At 32.5% G+C, this 22,193-nt stretch overlaps 4 protein-coding genes, 1 long non-coding RNA gene and 1 pseudogene across 9 annotated transcripts; all 6 read right to left on the reverse strand.

Moving 5' to 3' along the window:
- Positions 1-666: 666 nt before the first annotated feature.
- LOC104701736 (MLP-like protein 31) lies at positions 667-4,448 on the reverse strand. 2 transcript variants are annotated; one of them, XM_010417479.3, is made up of 4 exons: positions 4,195-4,355; positions 3,586-3,675; positions 1,504-1,726; positions 667-1,165 (listed from the first exon to the last, which is right to left on the reverse strand). In XM_010417479.3, exons 3-4 carry the CDS (start codon positions 1,715-1,717, stop codon positions 861-863), a joined length of 519 nt encoding a protein of 172 aa, XP_010415781.1. In that variant the 5' UTR covers positions 1,718-1,726; positions 3,586-3,675; positions 4,195-4,355; the 3' UTR covers positions 667-860. The 2 variants fall into 2 exon arrangements, with proteins under 2 accessions (XP_010415781.1, XP_010415780.1); XM_010417478.3 differs by lacking the exon at positions 3,586-3,675 and having other exon boundaries at positions 4,195-4,448.
- A 4,108-nt stretch (positions 4,449-8,556) lies between these two features.
- On the reverse strand, positions 8,557-10,690 carry LOC104701737 (uncharacterized). Its single transcript, XR_002032766.2, has 2 exons — positions 10,561-10,690; positions 8,557-9,346 (listed from the first exon to the last, which is right to left on the reverse strand). It is a non-coding gene; the product is annotated as an uncharacterized LOC104701737 (long non-coding RNA).
- A 463-nt stretch (positions 10,691-11,153) lies between these two features.
- Positions 11,154-12,079, reverse strand: LOC104701738 (MLP-like protein 34; annotated as a pseudogene). The gene is made up of 2 exons (XR_015560960.1): positions 11,748-12,079; positions 11,154-11,620 (listed from the first exon to the last, which is right to left on the reverse strand). The product of XR_015560960.1 is annotated as an MLP-like protein 34 (transcript).
- Positions 12,080-14,385: 2,306 nt separating this feature from the next.
- LOC104701740 (uncharacterized) lies at positions 14,386-16,891 on the reverse strand. 3 transcript variants are annotated; one of them, XM_010417480.2, is made up of 7 exons: positions 16,399-16,891; positions 15,913-16,154; positions 15,695-15,817; positions 15,502-15,618; positions 15,215-15,397; positions 14,930-15,071; positions 14,386-14,805 (listed from the first exon to the last, which is right to left on the reverse strand). In XM_010417480.2, exons 1-7 carry the CDS (start codon positions 16,790-16,792, stop codon positions 14,627-14,629), a joined length of 1,380 nt encoding a protein of 459 aa, XP_010415782.2. In that variant the 5' UTR covers positions 16,793-16,891; the 3' UTR covers positions 14,386-14,626. The 3 variants fall into 3 exon arrangements, with proteins under 3 accessions (XP_010415782.2, XP_087312888.1, XP_087312887.1); XM_087456762.1 differs by having other exon boundaries at positions 15,906-16,154; positions 16,399-16,814; XM_087456761.1 differs by lacking the exon at positions 15,913-16,154 and having other exon boundaries at positions 16,399-16,825.
- A 142-nt stretch (positions 16,892-17,033) lies between these two features.
- Positions 17,034-17,984, reverse strand: LOC104701741 (MLP-like protein 31). The gene is made up of 2 exons (XM_010417481.3): positions 17,621-17,984; positions 17,034-17,532 (listed from the first exon to the last, which is right to left on the reverse strand). Exons 1-2 carry the CDS (start codon positions 17,820-17,822, stop codon positions 17,255-17,257), a joined length of 480 nt encoding a protein of 159 aa, XP_010415783.1. The 5' UTR covers positions 17,823-17,984; the 3' UTR covers positions 17,034-17,254.
- An 855-nt stretch (positions 17,985-18,839) lies between these two features.
- LOC104701742 (MLP-like protein 34) lies at positions 18,840-21,655 on the reverse strand. The gene is given in 4 exon segments (XM_010417482.3): positions 18,840-19,402; positions 19,682-19,850; positions 21,004-21,289; positions 21,403-21,655. Coding segments are annotated over 4 exon segments (936 nt in total). The 5' UTR covers positions 21,606-21,655; the 3' UTR covers positions 18,840-19,124.
- Positions 21,656-22,193: the final 538 nt, after the last annotated feature.

Genomic DNA, 22,193 nt, shown 5'->3' on the forward strand with positions numbered 1-22,193 from the left:
CAACAAATTTTGGAATATATATGAGTTAATCTATTTATAGCTTACAAATTTCATCATATATGAGTTAATTTTTTTTTTTTTTTTTTGGCAACGAGTTAATCTATTTATAGCATACAAATTTCATCATATATGAGTTAATCTATTTATAGCATATGCATATATATATATGTATGTATATATGTAAAGATAAATATATTTAAAATTTTAATCACTATTTTCATCTAATTTCCGTAAAAAAGCAGAAATATAGTTTGACACAAAATCTTATTATATAACATGCGATATCTAAATGTACTATAAATAAATAATGAATAAGTAAACAAATAAAACCTAATCTATCAATTTTATAATCATATTTGTAAGTTAGTCTTCTACTTTGATTTTTTTTTCCAGAGTCTGTACTTTGATTAGTACATATATTTATCATCGCATTATTGGGTTGGTGGTACGATGATATTAATAATCCTAACTCCTAAGATACAATCTTTTTATCCGCATTATTTAGTTGATCCATTATTTTGTAATGACTTTGATTCCTTACATCTTTCTTTACTACGTGTAAATCTCCACACAATATGATACAGAATTGTTCGTAAATATATTAAGGCAGAAAGACAATTAAGGAATTTTTTTCAAAAAAGAAAAGGGTTATTATGCAATCATATATTATATCATATGCTTCATAGTTTTATTAATAAAAAAGAATACATATTTTAAGAGTACAGCGATTTCATTACATGTCTTATACATAAATGGAGCACAGCTCATAATTTATTGCATAAACACACACCGATCGGAATATATATCTTATACCCAAGTTCAGTCACGGCTCATGATTTACTGCAGTTTGACGCACAAACTTACAAAGCCACACGAGGAGCAATCCCCACTTCTTCGGTCGAGAGATACTCATCGACTCCTTTGGCCATATCGACATGGAATTGGAGAATAGTCTCAGGGTGAGCAATCTCCTCGCTAATTTTCTCATACTCAATGTGCCAGTGCACAATACTCCCTGGCCCTCCCTCCTTCGGGGTCACTTGGAACGTTATCACAAAGCTTTTGAATTCTTTCATCAGATCACCTTCTATGATACTTAACGTCATCAAGTTCTTCTCCGGCTCCGATGCCACGATTCTCTCCTTCGCCACCTTTTCCACCCCCTCTACATCAATTAACTAACACTTTATATTTAATTGGGTATATAGGTTTGAGTTTAATAATCAAAACGAATATCAATTAAAAACATATCATATATGCAAATAATAATATTACAGTCGTGGATCAATATCCAGGATTAGTTTTACTTTTATGGTTCAAAGTTTCCTACTTTTTCTCAAAAGTGATAGTGGTTTTGTGACAGTCCAAGATCAATTAGCTAGACATGTTGATTGTTTAACACTACATACTTAGACGAATGCATACCTCATATGTTTGTCTTAATTAATTTCAGTTTAGAATCCACCAATTATAAGAAAACAAAAGTGTATAAAGTTGACTTGCCATGAATGTAGTCCCAGAAAAGGATTGCGCCAACTTTGCCCCATTCGCCTTCATGCAGTTCACAGTTTTGAATGTGTCCCGGAGATGCAGTGGAGACATGGTGTGGTCTTTCGGCGAACATGTGATAGAACTTATGAGCCGAATTTTTTATCTCCATGTCTGTCTCAAGCTTCCCCACCAAACTAGAAACCTCGGTTTTCGTCACGGCTTCCATTCTTTGTACCTGAGTATAGGGTTTTGAGAGAGGAGTGAGTTCCTTATGAGTTATTTAGCATCTCTTTGTAGAGTAAAGTTTGAGATACTGTTGAAGAAGTTAAAAAGTTTTATTCAGGAAACTAGGGTTTTTTTTTTAAATTATAATTACTTGATTACAAATGCATTGTTTTTATGTGTTTTTTTTTGTGTGTGTTAAACTGTTATATGCATTGTTCATATATAAAACGATCTAGTCATAAATATGATTCCTGACGCTACTTTCGATTAGTTGTTAATATATATTTTAGAATTTCAACCACAAATCTAACTTTTACCAAACCATTGAAAAGAAAATGACACTAGCGAATATTGTAGTGGTTCATGCTAAATACTGTATAAAAGTTACGTTCACTCGTTGTTTCGGCGTTTCAGTATCGTCAAATTGACGTACGAACTCGACATTTAAAACAAAATAAAAGATAGTTCTTAAATTTTTGTTTTTTTTTTACTTTTACATAATTACAATTACATTTAATATTTGATAATAAGTTATTTTCTGTTTTTTAGTACTAGTCATATAATAAATTTCATTAAAAACAACGTTGTCCAATTTAAAATAACATTCATATTTCTTAGATATTTATTATACATATATAAGGATTATTTTTCATACTTTTAGTCATATTAATAGCACAAAATGATTGTTTTAAGTTTTGTTATATGTATGTTACTCTTGTGTAATCTTTATTTAAAATCATGTAACTAACTGAAGATTAGTTTTTAGTAGTTAAATGTAATTAACCACAAACTCATCAATTTAAAATGATTATTTGTGGGGTTCATATATCCATAATATACATATTTATTATGTAGTAAAAAAAACATACAAAACTATTTTTATACGTGTGTAAAACTTTATAAATATAAATACCTTATAAATATCTTGTAAAACCTTAATTATAAATATCCTATAAAACTTTATAAAATTTTATAAATATCTTATAAATCCTTACAACCAATTGGATAGAGTCTTCGAATTATCTTTTAGTACCCCTTTTAGTGTGTCTCTTTTAATAAATGTCTATTTTAGCTGGTAATTTTAAAATAACTCTCATTAAATCAGAAATTTTTATAATGTTTTATAAGGCTTAGAAAGTACTTTTCGATGATAACTATTACTTGGAGACTCGATTCAAGTATTTGTAAGATTTCATAGCGTTTTACAAGGTATTTTAAAAAGTTTTACAAGGTACTTATAAAAAAATTATAAAGTATTTATAAGATTTTATATACGTATAAAGGTAGTTTGTGTATGCTATTATGAGGGTTCACACTTATTTGAGTATATCCCAAATTATTAGAAGTTTTTTTGATAAGGTTTTAAAAAGGGTATATTTTTGAAATTCTCCCTTTTAAATAATTATTTTTGCAATAGTTAAGAAATTAATGAAAAGCATAAACCACCCAGTTAATATATGTTAAAATTATTTAATGACTCTACTATACAAAGAGACTTGGAGTAAAGAGAGGACTAAATAACCAACATAATTCACAATAGAACTGGTATTTACAAATAAAATTTTGACAACTAATGTATATTTAATTAACCTAGGCATTAAATTTTTATATTTTCTGAAGTGTAACATTAAACTAAGAAGGTGTTATTCGATTGTGGTTAGTGTAAAATTATGATGATTATAATGATTGCAGAATTTAAGAAATTTGGAGAGTTTAATAAAGAGTTATTCATAGAGATTTTCAGGAGAATATCCCTGACAATCTAGTATTATTTTGAAGTCAATCAACACTAAACTTTAATATAATATGGACAGGGCCGGCGCAAATTAATTGGATGCCTAAAGCAAAAAAAAAAAAAAAATTATTTACCACTAAACACAAAAAAAAAAATTAGTCAAAACATGCACATCCCAGGTTCAAACTCGTCAAGCTCTGCAAGTGTGGGAAGGACGATGACCACTGCACCACAACAAATTTTCAATTATGATGCCCATAAATTTTGATATATTATCTACTGCTTAAAGCCTATGGTTTACCAGCTTTAGCTACGGGCCGAATCTGAATATGGAAGTTAGTTTAAATATTTCTTAATCCCATAAAGCATGATTTTGAAGGAATTTCTAAAATCATCATTTAAGTAACACATAACTTTTAATGAATGTAAACAGCTTCAATAATACATGACTTTAATAAAAAACATTAAACTTATCAAAATTTATAACTCTTTATAAATTACAAACCCAATAACACCTTCTAAAACTTCAACAACAAAAAATAACGTCAATCTACCGTTAAAATACTGTGCAGATATTTATTTGTACAGTATTTCAATGATTATTTAGTCCCGAAGAAATAAACTTTTGTTTTTTTTTTGTGATGTGGCTGAACTAAAGAGGACTGGTAGGCTGTAGGCACACGAAAGATTTGAGAACTTGCTTCCACATAAAACTAAAGAAATAAAAGTAACTCAAAACTTACCTTTTCTCGATGCCTTTTCTTCCAATGAATATTTAGAGGAAGAGCACTTTATGTATTTGAGCTCTTTATGTGTTTTAGCTCTTTATAGATCGAGTTGAAGAGGGAACTCTTATCCGATGACCAGCTGTATTGACTATGACTCTATGAGTGCCAGTGGCTATAAATTCTTAGCAGTTACTGAGGCCATTTAATCACTTGTAGCCACTTGTTATATCACATTAATTAGTTCAAAAGAAAATCAAAAGTTTTAGTTGGGTTTTATTATCATCCACTTGTTCTTTAGTTGGAATAATCTACTTATCATAAATTGATTTTGAGTTAAATATCTGTGAAACTTAATAAATGATATGAGAGCTACATACCGACCAAACCAAACTGAAATGGACTACGACACTAAAAATGGTTTTATCTAGTCGACATGAAATGAAATCATTCTGATAATATATAAAATCGATCTGATATAAAATTGGCCCAACCAATCTGACTTGAAATAGATCATATAATATAAAAAATATCGATGGATAGCTGAAATTTATTTGGATTGTTTGTAAGTCCATAAAACTTAGCTGAAATTTCGAATAGCTATATGTAGCTACACTTTCAAACATAACACGGTAAACACTCATGACAAGGAGATTATGCAATCGTATATCATATAAGTAATCACTCCGTGCATTGTTTTTGAATTTTTTGTAATTTTAGATATTTTTAAGTTTTATTTGTTTACTTAGTAATGATTATTGTTGCAATTTTTAATATATACTGATTATTTTTGTAATTTTTAATATATACTGATTATTTTTTTGTTTGTGGGGTTTTTTTTTTTTTTTTTTTTGCTGTTACCTGAGTTTCTCGTTTATATATAGTATTAGAAATAGATATTTTTTAGTGAGTTATAAATTATGTGTTGAAGGAGTAAACTCATACCATCGTATATAACGGTAACACTCGTGATCCAAATTTTGAAAATTTGGTGAGGGTGTATCGACACCAAGTGTGAATGGGTTAATCGGTTCGATTTTAATTATTCGGTTCGCGTGGTTGGTTCAGGATAAGCTCTAGACTCGAGTTTAAAAGAAAGAAGTCGACTTCCTTCGTCCCGTTAACCGTTTTCGCACTTTTAGAGAGAAAAGAAGAAGAGAGAGTTTCCTGAGACTGTTCTTGAGGTTTTTGGGAGATCTTTGGGTCCTGTGGGTGAGTTTTCTTCCTGGAGAGTGTGGATTAAGGCTAAGGATGTGGTGGGAAGGTTGTTGTGGTGCTAGCTTCGTCATTGAGGTATAGATCTCGTATTTTGGGTAAGGTGAGTGCATGATCATGGGAAGGTTGTTGTGGTGCTAGCTTCGTCATTGAGGTATAGATCTCGTATTTTGGGTAATGTGAGTGCATGATCATCGCTTATCTAAGTTAAGAACTCTGTTTCTGTGACTTTGTGTGTTGTGTGGATGTTTCTTTTGGTTGTTTGTGAGTTCTTTCGTGGCTCCTGAGACTTGGATTCGTTCCTGGGATCGTGTGGGACGGAAAGGAGAAGCTTGAAGGCGAGATTCGGAGGTTTTGTTCGAAGGAAATCGATGCTCGGCATCAGTGTCGGTCGACACCAACGCGAGGACGACTCAAGGAATTGACGAGTGTCGCTGTTAGGGATTTTGAGAATGTTGACCAGTGTTGGTCGGCACTTTCTGGTGTCGGTCAACACCCTTCTGCAGCAACCAGTTACGTCATGTTGCTTTGTGCATTGCCTTATTTGTTTTATTGTCTGTTGTTTGTGGCATGAGAGATCTTATTGCATTTGTGTATAGCCGAGTAGATGGAAGGATTACCTCACTAAGTATTTCTGGTAATACTTACGCCTCTCTTTTGTGTTGTGGCGCATGTAAAGACAAAGTGTGATCGTGGAATCAAGGTTATGAAGAGGAGGATGTTCTAGAGGCTCGGTTATTTTCTATGTGTCTTTGTTAGGATGCTAGAGACGGAACTTAGTGGTCTAGAACGGATGCTAGGGTTGCTGGTTTTATGATTGGTTATGTTCTAGATTATTGTTGGAATTAATATTATGTTATTTCTTTAATTATTATTTATTATTGGACTTGAATTATTTGTTATCCGTTGTTGTGCTGATTGGGATAGGTTGCTATTGAGTATAAGATCATTAGATATTAGGATATATATATATATATATATATATATAACGAGTTGGATTGTTTCAATAACAATCTATCATAGTTTTGACTTGTTCTCTCTCTAACAAGTAATTGTATTGGATCATTATGCTTTATTAATAATAAAATATATTAAAGCTTAGAATAATTGTGTTCTACAAATATGGGAAGTTTGTAATAAATTCATAGTGGAATTTGTGATTGCATAGTAAAATGTTTATGGTTTTTTTTTCTTTAGATTTTCAAGATATATTGAGCATTCACTATTTTTTCTTATGTCGCTTTCGTTTGGACCTATTGAAGGTCTCCTATCATCAGTTTGACATCTATACAAATAGGAATGAAGACAATTTTAGATGATAAAAATTAGAAAATTTTCTCTTATGCATACAAATTAAAAAATTAGGGCTTTTTAAACCTACAAAAATGATATAATTAATAAGTTAAGATAATGTTAGTTAATTACAAAAATTATATGAGATTTGAGATTTTAGAGATGAGGGTTAGTAAGATATGTGTCTTCCTATTTGATGCAGCAAGATATTAGAATACTTCCAAATATCTATTATTGTCATATTTTAATTAATTAATAATTACTGTTCTAGAATATTCTTTGGTTTTAGTATGTTTTATTATAAATAGCATATTCAGGCCTATTATATGAAGGAGATTGTTTGTTTTTATTAATAAATTAAAGAGCTTTTGATAAGAGCATTCTCAAAGAAAGTCTTTGATTTCTTTGTTAATCGTGAATCCATTGATATCCTGATAAGAATAGAATCCGAGGTACGATTATCCTGCTTGGGATCCATTGATACTCAAGATTACTTTCGTATTTTATCCCGCTGCAACACTATTTATAAGAAAAATTGTAGTTAAGAGTATATGGCACATTCTTTGTCATAGCAGTCACATAAACTATGTGAGAGGTGAGAGAGTTACAAATATGCAATAAACACATATATAAATATCTTTTCTTATATGAAGAGAGCGTCAAATGAAAATTTTTTGGAGCTTGTCAAAAGAAAACTTTACTTTATTATTATACGACATAATATAGTAAGATTTTCTCCAAACTCTTATTCTAAAAACCCGACACTTGGCATATCTCTTTATGACATGTGTAATTCCTTTTAAACTTAATTAAATCATTATCTATTTTAATTGTATTTAATTATATCATTATACATTAAAATTCTTTTAAAATCAAGTAAACAATTATTTCTTTTCCTCAGAATTAATTGTAAATATATGAAAACACATTCTTTATTTTGCATTAAAATAAAAATTAACATTAAATAAATTTATAATTATGTAATTGAGAATATATTTTATATTCTCATTACTTTTTTATAACATGTGATTTTTTCATAATATTATTTTCTATTTTTCCTACATTCTAATGTAAACATGTTTTACAATTTGCTTTTAACCATTTGATCTTGGAACTAAGATACCTGATTAGAAAGAAAAGATGTCTGAATAACACAATCATGCAGCTGATTTGACATTGACCATTTTCGTATAATTCCGGGATGAATTCAACCACAGACTGATATATGGAGGCTATAGATTTCTAAATACTGCATATGTCTCCGATTGAAGAAGGGAGGAAGAAAATGTCAAAGAAATTTTTTTGTATGGACCTAGAATTAGTTATAGGTCTGGGAGTTCAGATATCGGACCAGATTGTGTTCGGATTTTTTGCATATTGACTCTAATATCCATTGGAGTATTTATAAAATTTGAATCGGTTTAAGTTCGGATAATTCGGATTTCGGATCGGTTTGGATATGATTGTCGATAACCAAAAGTGATTGGATAAATTTTTCTTCATATACTTTTATTTTTATTATACCCGAATAACCATACTAACAGAGTTTTTAAAACAAACAAAAAAGATAGAAATAAAGCAATTGACAAGGTTCTCATAGAACCATACAAATACATAAAAAATATGCGATATATCTATCAGAATATCAAATTGTTTCTTATATGTTCGGTTATATTGGATATCGGTTCGGATCGGATAATAATCGATATCCAAAATAATGGAAGCCAAGAACCAATCTATTATTTTTTTAATTTCAGTTCAGTTTTCATTCGCTTATTTTGGTTCGGATACAGTTCGGATTTTATTGTCAGGCCTAACTAATTAAGTCCAAATAATTAGATCTAAAAAATAAATAATTATAGATATCAGAGAGATAGGACGATAAGTATTATTTATTTAGCAAAAATTGAGAAAAACTTTTTTATATTATATGCTTCATATATAGTTTTATTAATAACAAATAATACACATATTTTTAAGGTATATCGATTTCATTACCTGACTTATACATATATGGAGCACAGCTCATTATTTATTGCACACACACCGAAATATATATATCTTACCCAAACTCGGTCACGGCTCATAATTTACTGCAGTTTGACGTACGGACTAGTTTTAGATAGACATGCTTAAGACATACACACTTATAGAGCCACACGAAGAGCAGTTTCCACTTATTCGGTCGAGATATATTCATCGATCCCTTTGGACACAGAATTGAAGAGGGGTCTCAGGGTGAGCAACCTCCTCGCTAATTTTTTCATACTCAAGGTGCCAGTGCACAATACTTCCAGGCCCTTCATGCTTAGGAGTCCCCTGGATTGTTATCACAAAGCTTTTGTACTCTTTCATCAGATCACCTTCTAAGACCCTGAACGTGATCAAGTTCTTCTCGGGCTCCAACGCCTCGATCCTCTCCTTCGCCTTCTTTGCAAACCCATCTACATCATTTAGTTAACACTCCAAAGCATCTCCCGGAAGGTCACAGCCCTGAATGTTTCCGGGAGATGCTTTGGAGACATGATGTGGTTTCCTCGCGAACATGTGATGGAACTGTCCAGCTGAAGCTTTGATCTCCACGTCTGTCTCAAGCTTCCCCACCAAACTAGAAACCTCGGTTTTCACCACGGCAGCCATTCTTCCTAGTACCTCCGATTTGCTGAGTATAGGGTTTTCGTTATTATTAATTGAAAGTTATGTGGTTAATACTTCTAACTACTAAGTACTAATCATGGAACTGTTAGAAATACCTTTTTTAGAAATGTCTATAATTCAAAGTTTTTAACGCATTACAGACTACAAAATTTGAGTAGGTAAAATTAGGTAAAATTTATTTTTTAGTTATGTTAATTCTAATGTAAATTTTTTTTATATAAAGTGTGAATTAAATTTAAAAAAAAATCAGAAAATATGAGTTAATATGTTTATGGCCTACGAATTATGAGTAAATAAAAGTTTGTTTGGTTTAATTTTAATTCTAATTTGAATTTTGTTTATATAAATTGTAAATAAATGAGATTAAACTTCTTAGTTTCTTCTTATTGGGTTACTTGGAAATTCATTTTAAAATAATTATTTTTGCAATTGTTAAGAAATTAGTGACTCGACAATATAAAGAGACTTGGACTAAAGAGGACTAAATAACCAACATACTTCACATTAGAACTGGAATTTGCAAATTAAATTTTGACAATTAATATCTATTTCATTAACTCAGGCATTAAAAATTTTATATTTTCTAATTTGTAACAATAAACTAAAGGGTTGTTATTTGATTTTGATTAGTGTAGAATTATGATGATTATAATTTACAGAATTTTAAAAATAGTTAGAGAGTTTAGTAAAGATTTCACAGATTCACCATTCACGTAGATTTTCCGGAGAATATCTCTTACCATCTACTATTTAGAAGTCTTGAAAAGTTCTTTCAAATGAACAAAAAAAATTACAGTCAATCAACCAAACACTGCTGTAATATAATTTGAAAGTTAGTTAAAATTATCTCATAATCTAATAACGCATGATTTTGAATGAACTTCTAAAATCACCAATTCAGTAATAGATAACTTATAATGATTGTAAACAACATTTTTTATATATTAAACCAATAATACATTATTTTAATAGAGTCTTTATAATTCAAAATTGAATAACAATAAAGTTTTCAAAAGTTATAACTCTTTAAAACTACAATATCAATAACACTCCTTAAAACTTTAAAAACATATCTACACGGTATTTTAGGTATAAAGAAATAAAATTTTGTTTCGATGTGGCTCAACTAAAAGAGGATTGGGGCACAGAAAAGATCTGAAAACTTGCTTCCACATAAAATTAAAGAAAGAAAAGTAATAAACTCAATATGAGACTTACCTTTTCTCGAAATCGTTTTTTCTTCCGGTGAATATTTAGAGGAAGAGTTTATTATGTATTTTAGCTAGTTATAGATGAGTAGAAGAAGGGACCCTCATCCGATCAACAGCTGTAGTTACTATGAGTGGCTATCATATTCTTAGCAATTACTGAGGCCATTTAATCACTTGGAGGCTGTAGCCACTTGTTATATCATATACTATAAATTTTGAATTTTTAGTTGGATTTTATTGGCTGATATAAAACTTCCCAACCAATCTGACATGTAAGTTGTAATATATCATATAGTATAAAAAATATGGTTACTAGTGTATTGTCATTTGTTATATACTCTTTCTGTTTCAAAATATAAGATGTTTTGAGTAAAACACGCAGATTAAGAAATAAATACTTTAAAAAAGTTTAACCAATCACAAACAAGACTACATAATATAAAATATTAAACTAATCTAAAAATTACATAGAAACTTGAAAATATCTTATATTATGAAACAAAAAAAACTTCTTTAACATCCTATATTATGAAACGGAGGGAGTATATAATTTGGATTGTAATTCGATAGAACTCTTACCTGAAATGTCGAATAGCCAAGTTACTCAAAAGTTCAAATTTCAAACATAACACGGTAGTCGGTAGTATACAAACACTCATGACACACTCATCACTCCTTTTTTCTTTGGGCAAAATAATATACTCCTTTGTCTCTATTTATTGTAATTTCAAAGACTAATTTACAGAGCGCATGCACGCGCAAACACACACATATATGAAGATTCTTCCTCTATTCTTCGGAAAAGAGATGTTCATCGATCTCTTTGGAAACTTCGATTGCAAACTGGATGAGAGTTTCAGGGTGAGCCACCTCCTCGTTGATTTTCTCATACTCAAAGTGCCAATGTGCAACACTTCCAGATTCTCCTTCCTTAGGGGTCACTTGGAAAGTGATCACAAAACTCTTGTACTCTTTCATCAGATCACCTTGTAACACCCTGTACGTCGCCCGATTGTTCTCCGGATCTATTGACTCGATCCTCTCTTTCAATACCTTTGCCTCTCCATCTGATCAGACATATATTTATAGATTTGAAATAATTAGAAATCTTACATTTGAAGAGCTAGGACCTATAGTGATATATATATATAACACATTGATTAATATAAATAGAGAAATATGGATTTGACTTGCCATGTACGTAATTCTAAATAAGGATAGCACCAACTTGTCCCATTTCGCCGTCATGCAGCTCACATACCTGAATGTTGGATGGAGATGCATCGGAGATGTTGTGTGGTCTGCCAACAAACATGTCATGAAACTTCTCCGTTGAAGATTTGGGCTCCATGGTTGTCTCAAGGATCCCAACCAAACTAGTTGCTTCTTCCGCCATTCTTGATCTCCCACGCTAATTTGCAAGTGTCTCTTAGGGTTTTGAGTTTTGAGGATGAATTGGTTCCCTTCTGAGCTCTTTAATTAGCCTCTTTTATAGAGGAATGAGGACACCGATATACCAAGGTTGTATCATAATTTACTAATAATATTTTGATCAATTCTTCAATTTCTTCTATATGATCTCGTTATACCCATCTGCCGTGGAGTACTGATAAGCCTGAACTATTTGATATTTTATTTTATAAATGTAAAACTTAAAGGCTATATAAAATATAGTTCGTAGCTCGTGTCGTGTCATACAAAATATTTTGAATGAGTAACAATGTAGCATTAGCATTAGTGAGAAGGCAGTCACAGAGTCACTTCATGAGCTTTAAGAAGATAAACTAAAATAATGTGATTAAGATGTCATAAATCCTGTAACAATTCGTTCAAGTATATTATTCGATATTTTATATCTCTAAATCTCCTATCATATCTTCTTTTTTTCAACCCTATAAAGATCATATCTTTTGTAAAGGGAAATGGAATACACGTTATTTCATAGTTTTAAATGATAGATAAACAAATGCAGTGAATGAAGACAACAAAAAAGTGTTTTTCAAACTTTTTGTAGTCAAAACCGTATTTAGTCACCAATCAGTTGTTTTTAATAAATTTGCAGTTTTCAAAAAAAAAAAATGAAGATTTGCGTTTTTGTCTAATGGATTATACACTGAGCCGTTCTTGTAAGAGCCATCTCTCTTTTACCCATCGGTTTTGAAAAACGCAAAGATAATACAGTGCTTTTTAAAGTTAATAATTAAAATAATATGTTTTCTATACTACTCCACTATTTTACAAAGAGAGCAAATACAAAAAGTTTAAAACATTATTCTTATCTCCTATTTCTTCTCTCTCTTACATATTACCTTTTTTATTAAACTTTTTTTGTTGAACAAGTGATACTATTATATTAGATTAAAGAGTTTAGTTTAATACGGTTACATATATCTGCATAAGATTAAAACTGGAACTTTACATCCCCTTAACATTCTACTACCTTTTTTATCAAACATATGTAGCATTTGATTGATAAGGTATTTTTCAAATGATTAAATAAAATAAATATATTGGTTAAATAATTTAATAGATTTTTCACCAAAAAGAATATAATTTCATGTAATAGTTGATGTAAATAATTATAAATTCAGTTTCTATGTTAACAAATAAATTTGTAACATGTGGTTGCAAATACAGTAAATATAAATCTTATTAATAATAATGTAGATAGTATTATTGTAAATAGTAAGATTAACAAAATCATGAGTATAAATTTATTAATTAAATTATAATTTGCACATTTTTGTATTTTTTATCATTTAAATATTTAATTATGTACCGCAGGTAGTTTTTTTTCACCAATCAAACATTATTTTGTACCGCTTATTTTGTACAAACCGCACTTGTCCTGCAAATATGTTTCTTCCGCACGTACTGCAGTTGAACCGTACCGCACTGTAATACTGCTTTCCCCTTACAACCAAAACCGCGGTTACCATTCGAACCCAAAGTTTGAAATATATGTTGAAAACTACTGTTTATTATCTGGCCGTGTCTCTTGCACAATGAAACAAAAACAAAAATTTGAATATAAAATTTAAAATGTCATTTCATTCTACATCAACTTGAAATCAACATAAGAAAACGAAAACACACACAATTATATACCTGGTGACGTGACAGGCAATTTGAAAAAGTTTTTTTTAGTACTTTTGATTAAGAAAAAAAGTCATCAATTATCTTAATTATATACTATTACCTGATGAAATTGACAGACAATTTGACAAAGTATTTGGTAATCGTCACAATCAGATATTTGATTTGTATTTTCAATTAAAATCATCGTCATATTAGGTAATGATTTCATAATTATCATTATTGTGGACCTGCAGTTTATCTTATAATTATTTTATACTTTTTTGCTAAAAGCAGTTTTTAGATTTTGGTTTTTGGTATCCACTTTTTATATATTAATGCTAGGTTTTCACCACTTATTTACATGTAGCTTTGGTATGATCTGAAGATTACACTTAAAGCTACTATAATTCTCCATCACATCTCCATCGAACACAAACACAGTCATTGATTTGTTAGCTTATAGTAAGGGGAGACGCAAGCAACTTTTGTTTCTTAGTTTCTTACCAACAAAGTCCAATTCTTGGTGCCTTTACAGTCATCACAAACTTATTCCTCCACGCTAAGTATTTTGTCTGGAGATAGTTTTGGTACGCTGCGCGAAGTAGCCTTGATAGCTTGGAATATCTTATCAGCTGACACTTTGATCTCCACTTCTATCATGGATTTCGCAATCTGAGCCATCACTTCTCTGTTGTTGATCTTTTGGTCTATGTGTAGCTCTGCTTATATAAGTGAAGTCTGTTGGAGGAAGATATGGAATCTGTACCATGCTTAGCATTTACGCCAGCTTATATTAATAGGTTTCTTTGTTCTCTTCACATACAAGAATCATCACCAAGAATCTGAATCTCCACCAAAAAAATTAGGCCTTCTCAAGATGATTATATATCTCAAAACTGTGACGGAACTTTACATAATTTACATTCCAAGCCTCAGGGTAACACTAAGGCTTGCCTCTTGAGACTTGTATAAGTCACAGATGGAAGAGTCTTGTATCACTTATCCAATAGTTTAGACGTGTCTTTTAGCGATGTAACCACTATGGGTGAGGTCGAGAAGCGCCTTTGCTTGTTGGAAGCAGCTGCACAATCAATTTCTTCTCTGCTCTCTTCACCTTCTAGGGGCTTTTTTGGTGGCGGTGATGATCCAAGCAACTGTACAGTTAGGCTGCCACCTGCAGAGGATCAGAAAATTATCATCAGCCGGAGCCTATCCAATCATTTTACTTATATACTCAGCTACTAGCATCTAGAAAATGAATAAAGAACCAGATGGTCGAATTCTTAAAGTTAGATTACCTAGCACAAGGGCGGCTCCAATCCAACCAGCTGTGCCCCACCTCTCACCAAGGATGAACCATGCAAACCCCGCACCCCAAAGAGGCTCCAAACCATATATCACAGCGGTGTCCTTGGCAGATACATCACACATGGCAGTCATCTGCATAGACAGAACAATTTGAATGTAAAATCACCAAAATGAAACCAATATATACAACACAAAAATAACTGCTAAAGTTCATATGATTAAATTGAGAAACTAGAAAGATAGATTAGAGGAGAAAGCGAGAAAAACTTATGTACCTCTATCCACAGACAAACACCGGTCGAAAAAGCACCAGTGTATAGCGCAGGTATCCATGGAAATGCAACCATACATTCCCAACATGAGTCCCATGTCCAGGAAGATGGGTCATAATCTTGCAAGAGAGTAGACCATGTTCCACCAAAATACCACACCATCGAAAAGAGAGCAACGACATATGTCTGAGTAAAGATGGCATACACACATGCATAGAGCTTCGTTAAACCATGATAGTAGATCATCACAAGCACAATTAATCTATATAAAGCAGAAAGCTTTTTCTGACCTCATAGCCTAGAAGGGGCAAGAACTTGTCCTTAGTTGTAGTACGTGATATATGTTCTGTCTTTAACATATGAACTCCGAAGAACACAGCGCATAAGAAATTAAACAAGTCACCAATCTGAACAAATGAATCTAGTCAGTCAAAATCCTGTAAACAAGAAAACTTCACTTGTCAAGGATCAACGAGCACTTACACATGGAGAAGAGCCACTAGATTCCAGCATCCAAACTCCCAAGATAGACATTAGAGCTCCAAACCACGTCCGTGAAGGTATTATAGCTCCAAGCATACCATCAAGCAACGGAACCACAATAATCTGTAACATTCACCAGAGGCAAAAAGATAATTACTTTACCTTCAAGACTCTCTCATACTTATAGAATTTTTCAGAACTGATCACACACCACTCACAGTGAAAATGGAAATAAATGATGCACGCCCAGCATCAGATGTTAGAAGACCAATTGCTTGCATTAGATACCCTAAACTAACCCAGAAACCTAACTCAATCCCTGAATAACGCGTTTTCACATCACTAAACGACCGCACAACAAAAGGAGTGAAGGGAATCGCAGCCACAACAAATCTCACAGCACTAAAAGCTGCAGGATCCATGATCTCTTCAACCTCTTTAACAACTGCAATGTTACTAGCTACAAACATAACATGTCAACAACAGATCAAAAACTTATAAACTCCCACATTCAAAAAACAAACAAACCCAAGTTCCTACTATATATCTTCGATCAATCCAAATTGAAAACACAATTTGTTCCCATTCCCATATGGTTTAAGCGCAAAGATAGAACAAAGATCAAAGATTGAAACTTTGAAACTACGCATCGATTCAAACACCTACGCACACACAAAAACATAGTAGAAACGCTTCGAGCTTACCATAAACGATTGTAATGGCATTTAGAAGAATGACACTTCTAAGTTTCGTAGATTCAAACAAGATATTTCGCCACAGAGCTCGTTGACCGAACAAAAATTTGAAATTTAGGGGCAGTTTCTTCTTCTGAGGGACAATCTCGGTTGAAGAGAGCGAACAAGGGATCAAAGCAACCCGCTTTTTCTCGTAATTGACACGATCGGACCCATGAGTTTCTAAATTACCCGGTCTTTTAGAAGCATTCGTGATTCGAGACGAGGAAGATGAAGGAGAAGAGTTGCTGAAAGAGAAAGGTTCGTGAAGAGCCCGTTTGAGTGAAAATAACGAGCAGGACGGAGAAGCTACGAACTTGATTACCACCATGGAAGAGGAAAGATCTAAAAGAACATTGCGCATAGCTTTCTCTTTTGTCCTGACCAGAATAGTCACACAGTCAACTCTAATAATATCTACAGATATTGTTACTGCCACCAGTAAGACCACTGCCACTTTTACTATTTTACTTGCTTGTCAACGTGTTGCTTTATCATAGAAAACCAAACCGTTGTTTTCTTTTGAAATTGTCCGGTTATTTCAATGCCGACCTGACCCGGTTCATATATAATACGATACGACTATAGTACTTTTAACATGGAGATTTCATCAAAGTTCAATGCTATATGCTTTTATTATCAACCAACGTCGAGATATATTATTAGCATACACAAACTGAAAGGCTGAAAACATATCTGATCAACATATATGTTTCTCACGCAAACTCGGGACACACATCTCATTATTTATAACAGTTCCAAAGACTTAATTTGGCAGATGTGTTTGACGTCACACAGTCACACACACACACACACACGTCTTCCTTTATTCCTCGGATAAGAGATGTTCATCCATCTCTTTAGAGACTTCAACAGCCAACTGTAGGAGAGTTTCAGGATGAGCCACTTCTTCGTTAATTTTCTCGTATTCAAAGTGCCAGTGTGCAACGCTTCCAGGTTCTCCTTCCTTAGGGGTCACTTGCAAGGTGACCACGAAATTCGAGTACTCTTTCAATAAATCACCCTCTATCACCTTGTAGGTAACCCGATTGTTCTCCGGATCTACTGACTCGATCCTCTCTTTCACTACTTTTGCCTCCCCATCTGCACCAAAATTAACATTCACATACTCGATTATGACTTGGAAGCCAATGAATCTATATAAAAACAAAGATATATAAAGTTGACTTGCCATGAACGTAATTCCATAAGATGACGGCACCAACTTGGCCCATTTCGCCTTCGTGCAGCTCAGCACCCTTAATGTTGGTTGGAGTTGCATTGGAGACATGGTGTGGTCTCCCGACAAGCATGTCATGGAATTTCTCCGCCGAACATTTTAGCTCAACAGTTGTCTCGAGGATCCCAACCAAACTAGATGCCTCTTCCGCCATTTTTTATAATTACCACTGATTTTGTAAATGTCTCTTAGGGTTTTGAGTTTTGAGAGTGAATGGTTTCTCCTCTGAGCTCTTTTGACCCTTTATATAGAGGAATGTATAAACCGAGAATAAGCCTAAATTTCATTGTTAATAATATTTTGATTTCTTCTTTCTCTTATGTGATCTCGTTTGTCCACCTGTAGCTAATTGATAAGCCTGAATTGTTTGATATATATATTTTTAATGTATAAACGAAGGCTATATATATCAAATATAGTTCGTAGCTCGTGACAAATAAAATATTTTCAGGATTAACGTTAGTGGGAAAGCAGTACGAAAATAATATCAACTTTCGTGGTAGATTTTTTAAACTAGAACAAATGGGTTCATTAAGAGTATGTATTGATGTATCCCTTCGATATTTCTAACGATAGCATGATATGGATTTTTGAAGAATAGCTATTTGATTGGTATAGTTTGAATTGGATGTGACTGGATCCATATTAAACAAATGGTACGGTTTTAATTATTCAATTATAGTCATCATTATTTCATTATAATAATAGGTGTTTTTTGTTGATAAGCTTCTTGAAAGTTCTTACTTTGTAGAATATAAAAACTCTGAACATACTTGTATTATTGAGTATTTTATATTCCCAAGTAATTCCTAAAATATCATATCCTTTTTTGAGTCAACCCTCGTAGATCATATATTTTGTAAAGGAATACACGTTACTTCGAAATTGTAATTTATAAAATAAACAATATTATGATGTGTATCTAGGTTGAAAAATATATATCGGTTATCTGGCCGTGCATGTCTCTTGCAAAAGGAAAGGTTCCTACTTCCAAGTTCAAAACCAGTAAGGATACTTATCTATGTTTTGGTTTCGATTCAAGGAGATTGTGGGTTTTAGATTATAATCATTTTGTGGCGAATCAAATAAATAAATATAACGGAGACAAAATTTGTAAATAGTATCGTCGCCCATTCTATATATTAATTTGAAATTTGGATAAGAAATGGGGTGATACATATGGACTGCTTTTATTATCATTCAGTCATAAGAGGATAGTAATATATACATATATAAACTTGAAGTAGCCGCATAGTTATAGAGTACTACTACACGTCGCTTCAAATTAGAAACTTCAAACACAACTCGACCGTAGTAGTATCCATATACATTACACACATGCGATCGACACACCAATTATTATAACTGCTCATTATTTATTGCATTATAAAAGTACTTAATTAAGTAGATGTACTTAGCACTCGCACACACACACACATGAAGGGTACGTAATCCTCTATTCTTCGGTCAATAGATGTTCATCGATTTCTTTGGACATTCCGACGGCAAACTGAAGAAGATTCTCAGGATGAACTACCTCCTCGTTTATTTTCTCATACTCGAAGTGCCAGTGGACCACACTCCCTGACTCTCCATGCTTAGGGGTCACTTGGATTGTGACGAAAAAGCTCTTGTACTCTTCCATCAAATCACCTTCTATAACCCTGAACTTGATCAAGTTCTTCTCTGGTTCCACGGCCTCAATCCTATCCTTCACCATACGTGCCTTACCATCTGCACCCATTGCTTTAAGATTTTACTTCCCTAGATTTGGCTTTACGAATCAACATGACTTTATAAAAAAAAAGAGATCTGGTTATAATGTAATCATAGTAGTAGGCATTTTCTTGTTAATATATCAATAATATTTGAGATCAAATTCTTTTGCACGCATTATCCTTAGTTACTTAATTATGTAGCGATTACATCGTTTACAATTTAGTTGGAATTTTGGTTTACAATCCACTAGTTAGGAAGAAAAGAAAAAATAAAATAAATATAAGGTTTACTTGCCAAAAACGTAGTTCCAGATGACGATAGAGCCGACTTTGCCCCATTCACCTTCGTGCAGCTCACATCCATGAATTTTGTCTGGAGTTGCTTTGGAGACATGGTGTGGCCTCTCGACAAACATGTGATGGAACTTGCCAGCGGAAGCTTTGATCTCCACTTCTGTCTCAAGCTTCCCCACCAAACTAGATGCTTCTGCCATGATTTTTGGTGATCTCAAGAAAATGTAATTAAGGTCTTTTTGGAGAGGAGCGCGTCTCTCTTCTTGAGTTCTTTAGCTTCTATTTGTAGAGGAAAGAGTGAGCAAGTATAAAGTATCGAAGAATAGAAAGAAAAAAAAGTGTGGAAGAATAGATCCATTCTTTTGTTCCTTAAAATAATATTATGATTAGTTGACGGTTCCATCATAATAATTCACCTGTCCAATACTTTATTTGAGGTTTAACCTGCCAAGCGTTGATCACACGGTGATCTATATATTGCTATTATTGATCGAGCACATAATTCATGTTGTTTCTTTCGGTATCAAGTTTCTCTTCTAAGTCAACACAAATCGACAAAAATGATAGTATAAAAATAACAGCTATGATATGATAAGATGTTAATATGCATTTGAAGTTTTTCACCAAAATTTCTCACTTAAAAAAAAATATATATAGTATAATATTTTTTTTATTATGAGAGTTTTTCATAAAAGGTGAGAACGAATCTTTGAAAAATTTACTCTCTTATGTTGAAAAACTTTTACAATAAAAAATTATCATTTTATATTTTATTATTTTTTTGTTAATGAAAAATTTGGTGAGAGATTAACCAATGCACATAGTTGAGAGATTCTATTTGAAATAAAAAATATTATGACAATAAATTTAAAATAGAAAAGATAGTTTTATCATGAATAGTTTCTTTAGCCACGGCCCCATCGTAATAATTCATCTTCCCAACTATTTGCGTCTTAATGATTAAGATCACGATTGTCGTGGGAACGAGAGTTTGGATATATTTAATAAAATTCTTCTAGAATTGATCAATATTTCTGTAAAAACATGTAAAAGAAAAACTAGTTGTAGAACTGATGAAGCCGGATATTATTACGATCGACCATGATGGTGGTTAACAAATAAACTTGAAATCCGAGTTTTTCAAAACTCGTAGCAGAAAGGCATATTAATTTCCAAAAGATAAAACATTAAAACATTATATGCTTTTATTAGTAACCCACACAGAGGATCGTAGCATACATAAGCTTTGATACACGTTGCTTCATAACCTCGCTGGTCACGTCTCATTTATTGTAAACGGGCTTAAGACACGCACACGCACACACATACAAAAGGAGTAATTTTTTATTCCTCGGACAAGAGATGTTCGTCGATCTCTTTGGAGATATCGACACAGAACTGGAGGAGAGTTTCCGGATGAGCCACCTCGTTGCTAATTTTCTCATACGCAAGGTGCCACTGTACAATACTCCCTGGTCCTCCTTGCTTAGGGGTCACCTGGATTGTGAATGCGAAGCTCTTGTACTCTTTCATTAGCACACCTCCTATAACCTTGAACGTGATCAGGTTCTTCTCTGTATCAACCGCCTCGATCCGATTCTTCCCTCTACTACCTTTCCATCTGCACCAATTGTTCAACATTGTACTTTCCTAGGTTTAACTTTACGAATCAACATGAAGCCATTAGTCATGCAAAGAAAAAGATAAATAGGGATTATTTACTTGCCATGAACGTATTTCCAGATGACTATAGAGCCGACTTTGCCCCAGTCGCCTTCGTGCAGCTCACATCCATGAATTTTGCCTGGGGTTGCTTTGGAGACATGGTGTGGTTTCTCGGCAAACATGTGATGGAACTTTTCAGCCGAGGCTTTGATCTCCACTTCTGTCTCAAGCTTTCCCACCAAACTAGATGCTTCTGCCATGATTTTTGCTAATCTTAAGAAAATATAAGGTATAGAGTGGAGTATGTTTCTTTTCTTGAGTTAATTTAGCCTCTATTTGTAGAGGAAATAGTGAGCAAAGTATTAATGGATAGAACCATTTTTGATCGTTATAATAATATCATGATATTTTTTTTTCTTTTTGAATAATATCATCGATAGTTTCGCTCCACCTAGCCATCATAGTATTCCCCACAAACTATATTACTTTATTGCATTCATACACAAAACTTGAATTTACGTAACATAAATTTACGTAAAATTTGAATTTCATAGATGAATTAAATAAATTCGGCGTAAACCCACAAATTTTTAAACGCCATTAATGTTCCGTCAACAATATGCTGACTAAGTGCCATGTGGACATAAAAAGAATTTAACTTAAATCTTACCTGGTGTAGGTTCGAACCGGCAACATTAAGATGACACAAACAGGAGTAAAACCAACTAGGCTATCGATAACTATTGTTGGCTTTCTGAACGAAATTTAATATATAGATACAGAATATATGGGAAATAACAAAACTAAAAAAAAACTCATCTGCTTTCTTCTACATCTCGTCGTCATTC

The sequence above is a fragment of the Camelina sativa genome, chromosome 7 (genome assembly GCF_030686135.1).
Source record: "Camelina sativa cultivar CO46 ecotype springtype chromosome 7, ASM3068613v1".
Lineage (NCBI taxonomy): Eukaryota > Viridiplantae > Streptophyta > Magnoliopsida > Brassicales > Brassicaceae > Camelina > Camelina sativa.